The 5,968-nt window shown below is 52.0% G+C and overlaps 1 protein-coding gene across 1 annotated transcript; it reads left to right on the top strand.

Moving 5' to 3' along the window:
• Nucleotides 1-1,472: 1,472 nt before the first annotated feature.
• On the top strand, nucleotides 1,473-2,078 carry LOC137817890 (uncharacterized). Its single transcript, XM_068621116.1, has one exon. The coding sequence runs from the start codon at nucleotides 1,473-1,475 to the stop codon at nucleotides 2,076-2,078; it is 606 nt and encodes a 201-aa protein (XP_068477217.1).
• Nucleotides 2,079-5,968: the final 3,890 nt, after the last annotated feature.

The following is a 5,968-nucleotide window of genomic DNA, read 5'->3' as shown; positions in this document are numbered from 1 at the left end:
GTGCCACCTCACGTGCTGCTTCTTTAACGTTTGGACTCCCTCTCTTAATCTCGCGACACGTGGCCCCATCAACGGCCAGCGTTGTGCGTCGCTAGCGCTTCTCTTATTCAAATTGGCGCGCCCTTTCACTGTTCCTTCATCTTCTTCATTCGACCCCCAGACTCTCTACGAACTTCTCCTCTGCGTACCCATCTTTCTTCAAATTCTCTGCTTCCCAATCTCTTGCGATCATCCAAAGGTATGGTTTTTCTTCTTCCTGGCCCCCTTTCGGTCATCTTTACCGATTGCATTTATCATTCTAGTTATCATGCATTCATCTCCTCTATTTCCCTCTCTCGAACCCGCGCTAGGGTTTTTTCATGCTCTTACTCTGGCTTCTGCTTCTTCTTCTTCTTCTTTTCATCTGGGCATCTCCTTCTCCTTTCCCTTTTCTGTTTTCACCGAAACATTCATCATTCCTTCTTCTCCCATTCATTCTGACCTTTTCGTTTTTCCTCCATTTGCAGCTATCTCACGATGGCTCGCTTGAAACAAACTGCGCGCATCATTGCCTCTTCTTCTGGTGCACAGCCTTCCGCTAGTGCGCCAGCTCCACCACCGCCTGTGGCTACCTCCTACCACGACAATGCCAGGGTCTACGAATGGGCTCCCCTGGCATTGCTCGCTGAAACCTCCACTCTACTGCCCGAGGGCCATCTCAAGTCCCTGCTAAGTCGCAATCCTGATGAGCCTTCCTGCTCCGTCGACAGGGAGAATGACTTCAACATTCAAATTCGCATCCCTCCTCGAGGGATGCCTATCTGCGCGGATGACAGGGCCACCAATGGGGTGCCCTTCGTCTTTGTCTACTCCGCTATCTTCAAGAGGTTGAAGCTGCGTCTCCCTTTCACCTTCTTCGAAAAGGAGCTGATGATGGAGCTAAACGTCGCGCCCTGCCAACTCTATCCAAATGCCTGGGCCTTCATCCGGGCATTTCAAATCCTCTGCAGCTATTTCGGGCACAACGCCTCTGTGGACGTGTTCCTCTACTTCTTCAAAGCAAAGAACCCTGGGGACAAGTCCTGGGTCAGCCTGAACGGGGTTGCTGGTCGGGTGCTCCTGGGCCTGTACCAGCAATCCTTCAAAGATTGGAAGGGCAGATTCTACATGATATCTGCTACCCCTCAAAGTCCACATCTGCTCGAGGGATATCCCCTCTACTGGGTTCCCGGAGTTGAATTCAAGAAGTCCAGGGGCCTCGAAGCTATGGCCCCCTATGAGCGCGAGCTGTGCGGGCTGCTCCTGGGGGCCAAGTACAATTCTGCTCGTCTCATCAAAGACGAGTTCGATGTGGTGGCCTTAAAAAAGTACATAGGTAGCTCTTTTTTCCTCTCTTAGGATGCCTGCACCTTTTCATGCATGTTTTATGTGTTTTTTACCTTACTTGCATACCTTGGTCAACTAACCCTCCCTTTCTCGTCTATGCAGACTCAATGACGGGGAAAGACAGGAAGCTGGCCCTGCTGGAGCTTGCCAAACGTAGGGGAGCCAAGGGCACTGGTTCCTCTTCTTCTACAACTGAGCCCATTGCGGCCCCTCCACTCTCGGTCGCGCCAGCTGAAGGCCCCGAGCAAGGGAAGAAAAGGAAAAGGCTGGTGAAGGCTTCCGCTTCTTCTGCTGCTGCTTCAACTGAAGAGGAAAGCTCAGGCTCTCCTCTTATTCACCGCCAAAGAAAGAGAGCAGCGGTTGAGGGGGCCTCATCTCTCCAGCCTGGAGAGATTGAGGTGGTGGAAGTAGAGGAAGGGTCTTCCCCTCCCCCCTGCGCTCAAACTGCCCCAGAGCCCACCAACCTTCCTTCTCCAGGCCACCAGTTGCCTCCAACTACCAAACTGCCATCTTCCCCCCCAGCAGGCCAATCACCTGGTCCATCCGCTCATCCTGCTGGGGGCGCTTCTGCCCAAGCTGGGGGTGCACCACCACCACTGCTGCCAATCCCTACCACCGCTCTTGAATGTGGTGGGTCTAGCTCGTGCCCAAGCGCTTCTGGGCCACCCACGAGAATTTCAGCAGGGTCATCACCCTGGTTCGACAGCTCATAAGTAACCGGGAGCTCGTCGAGTGGAATGGTGATGAGGTTGACATGCACCTGGCAAGGCAGGTGGTGCTCTCTCTAGAATTCTCCACCCAGCATCGTAAACAAATAGCCCTGGAGAAGAGGGTGAAGGAGCTTGAGCACGACAAGGAGTCACTGCGAAGTGACTTCGAAGCTGCTCAAGGGTCTGTTGAACTGATGCGAGGCATGGTGGAGAAGGCTAGGAGGGAATACCTAGCGCAGGTCCAAGAGACCATCAAGACGGAGATCTTGATGGGGCAGATGGTGAGCTCTTTGGACTGCGAGGTGGTGGAGCTTAAGGCCGAGACTTCCTCCCTGCGCCAACAGAACACTCAGCTATTGGGGGAGCTCGAGTCCGCCAAAGAGGCAGCTGCTGTTGGGGAGAAAAGACTTGAGGAGGTGGTGGGCAAACTGTCTGAAGCGGCCTCCTCCCTTGCTGCCGTCACCACTGAGAGAGATGCTGCGGAGGCTTCAAAGCAAGAACTGGAGGTGGAGAAGGCTGATTTGATGAATGTGGGTGCTGATGCCCTTACAGACGGATTCGAGCTAGCACTCGAGCAAATCAAATGCGTTCTCCCAGACCTGGACATCTCGCAGTTCAGCATCTACCATGAAGTGGTGGATGGAAAGCTCATTCCCCCTGCCCCTTAAACCCTTCTTTTCTCTGTAAATTTAGCTTCTGCACAGTTTTTCTTTGCACTTTGGAATTGTATAAGACTTGGCTATGAATGTAATATCTCAATGCTTCTTTCTTGCGTAAGTTTCTTCTCTTGCATTTTCTTTGAACTTCACTTATCTTTATGTGCGCGACTAGCTAGCTTAGGTTCAGCGCGATCTTGGGCTTTACCTTTCCTTTCGCACACGACTAAGTGTTAACCAACTTAGGCTTAGCGCGATCTTGAGCTTCGTCTTTCTCTTTGCGCACAACTAAGTGTTAACCAGCTTAGGCTTAGCGCGATCTGCTTCTCTTATTCTTTCGCTTCTACTTGATCACGACTGGCTATTCCCTCAGCTTGGTGTTTAACAGTCCTCGTGCGCTGCTTTGCACCACTAGCCAATTACTGACGACTCATCAGTGATCGTTCTTTAGTCTTTACTTAGCTTTCTCTGTCGCTCTAGCGCTAAGTGCATAAAGGACTTTGACATCGATCGCTCAAGGTGATGCCTCGTCTTGGGGAAAGAAAAGTGTTTCTCGCTAACCCCTCTTACTTTCCCCAAGGTCATCACCCTTTGGCGGGTTGAGTCGCTCATTCCCTGCCTCACTCCTGGGGTGAGAAGGGTTTCGGACTAAGAGTCTTACTGGGCCAATATTGGTGTATGCCAAGTGGATAAGGACGTTTTGTCAAAACCTTTCCTTTCCCTCCCTTGGTCTTACTAGCACCCCTGGCTTTTCAAACCTTTAACTGCTTGCGCTCACACCTGGGGTGAGGAAGACTTAGATCGGTGCCAGTACTTGCGCCTAGGGCAAGTAGGGCCTAACCAATCACCTGCACTTGCACCTGGGGCAAGGAGGATTTTAACTTTAATACTTGAGCACACTTGATATGCTGGAAATTTTTCTTTAGTTGGGTGGCCTCGTTAAAAACCCTCCTTAGGGAAAAGAGTGCCCCCTTGTCTGTTCAACTGTTTCCACCACATACAAAGCATGTGTCTTTTAGCGCGAGAACGCCATTACTGTACAACTTTAACTGAAATAAAATTTTAAATGGGTGGCGTTCCACGTCCTGGGGATTGCTCCTCCTTCCAAAGTCTTTAGGCGATAGGCTCCGTTCTCCAATGTCTCCACCACTCTGTACGGGCCTGTCCACTTTGGGGATAGCTTGTTCTGCATGTCATTCTGATGCGCCTTTCTCATCACCAGATCACCTTCCTGGAAGCGCCTGGGCCTCACTTTAGAGTTGTGCCTCCGCTCTACTCTTCTCTTCACAGCTTCAGCACTGACTCTGGCCTCTTCTCGCACTTCGTCTAGCAAATCCAGATTTACCTTACGCTCTTCGTTGGACTCTTCAACAACGAAGTTCAGGAATCTGGGGGAGCTCTCCTGTATCTCCACAGGAATCATGGCGTCTGTCCCATAGACAAGGCTGAAGGGTGTCTCATGGGTGCTGGACTGTGGGGTGGTGTGATAAGACCATACAATTCTGGGGACCTCCTTTGCCCAGCCTCCTTTGGCCTTGTCTAGTCTTCGCTTCAGCCCCCTGAGCAGCACTCGGTTTGCTGACTCCACCTGCCCATTGGTGTGCGGGTGCTCCACTGATGCGAAGACCTGTTGTATCTTTAACTCTTCACACATCTTCCTCAGCTGATGACTTGTGAACTGGGTGCCATTGTCGGAAACCAGCCTCTTGGGTATTCCGAAGCGGCAGACAATGTTCTTCCAGACGAAGTGTTCAACTTTCTGTGCGGTGATGTGTGCGACTGGCTCTGCCTCCACTCACTTGTTGAAATACTCGATGGCCACGATGAGGAACTTCATCTGCCTTGTCGCCAGGGGAAAGGGTCCCAAGATGTCAATCCCCCATGTATGGAATGGCCACGGGCTATGGATGGACCTCAACTCCTCAGGGGGTGCCTTGTGCCAGTCTGCATGCAGTTGACACTGTTTGCATCGCTGAGCAAACCTTATGCAATCTTCCTTCAGCTTTGGCCAGTAGTACCCCGCGCGGAGTACTCTACTTGCCAAAGCGCGACCACCTACGTGGCTTCCGCACACCCCCTCGTGCAGCTCAGACATGAGTCTGGTGCATTGCTCGCCGTGTACACAGATCTGCACAGGGTGAGAAAATCCAAATCTAAATAGGCTTCCATCTATAAGACTAAACTTACTTGAACCCCTCTTTATTCTTTTTGCCTCTGCCAGATCGAGCGGGAGTACACCATCTTCTAAGTATAGCTGGTATGGCGTCATCCAGGTGTCGGGTTCCTTCTCCGCATGGACCTCCATCAACTCATCGGTCTTTGAGGGTCGCGATCTCACCCTCGGTGCTCTTAGCGTTTCTTGGGTCAACGAGTGATGATCGATCGTTAGACGCTCCATTGACTTGTATACATGAAGCACCTGGTTGTCTGATACGAACGCGCGCGGCACCTTCAGGGTCTTCTGAATGACAGTCCTCTGCTTCCCCCCCTTGCCTGAGCTGGCCAGCTTGGCAAGCAGGTCTGCTCGGGCATTTTGCTCTCTTGGCACGTGCACTAACTCAAACTCGGTGAAGGACGCCTTTAGGAGCTGCACATACTCCAGGTAGGCTGCCATCTGGGGATCCTTTGCTTGGAACTCCCTCGTAACCTGCCCGGTGACCAGTAACGAATCGCTCTTGGCCAGCAGATTTCTTGCTCCCATTTCTCTTGCTAGCAACATTCCTGCGATCAGGGCCTCATACTCCGCCTGATTGTTGCTAGCTTTGAAGGCAAAACGGAGGGACTGCTCGATCAGTACCCCATTTGGTCCTTCCAGGATGACTCCCGCGCCGCTTCCCTGCTGATTAGAGGAGCCATCCACCGATAACACCCATCGGAAATCTAGCCCTTCTGCAGGTGTCGCGATTGATGATAGCTCGACTACGAAGTCCGCGAACACCTGCCCCTTGATCGGTCCTCGGGGCTCGTACTGAATATCAAATTCTGACAATTCTACTGCCCATTTGACCATCCTGCCTGCTACATTAGGTTTCTTCAACACATTCTGGATAGGCAGATCAGTCATCACCACCACTGTGAAGCTGTGGAAATAATGCCTGAGTCTTCTGGCTGAAAACACCACCGCCAGAGCAGCCTTCTCGAGGGCTTGGTACCTTGTTTCGGGGCCTTGCAGCACTTTACTCACGAAGTAAACAGGCCTCTGGGCCTGGTCCTGCTCTTGCACCAGGACTGAGCTGA

The sequence above is a fragment of the Phaseolus vulgaris genome, chromosome 10 (assembly GCF_000499845.2).
Source record: "Phaseolus vulgaris cultivar G19833 chromosome 10, P. vulgaris v2.0, whole genome shotgun sequence".
NCBI classification, from domain to species: domain Eukaryota; kingdom Viridiplantae; phylum Streptophyta; class Magnoliopsida; order Fabales; family Fabaceae; genus Phaseolus; species Phaseolus vulgaris.
The sequence above is the reverse complement of the archived record's forward strand: the minus strand, read 5'-3'. Positions and strand labels throughout refer to the sequence as shown.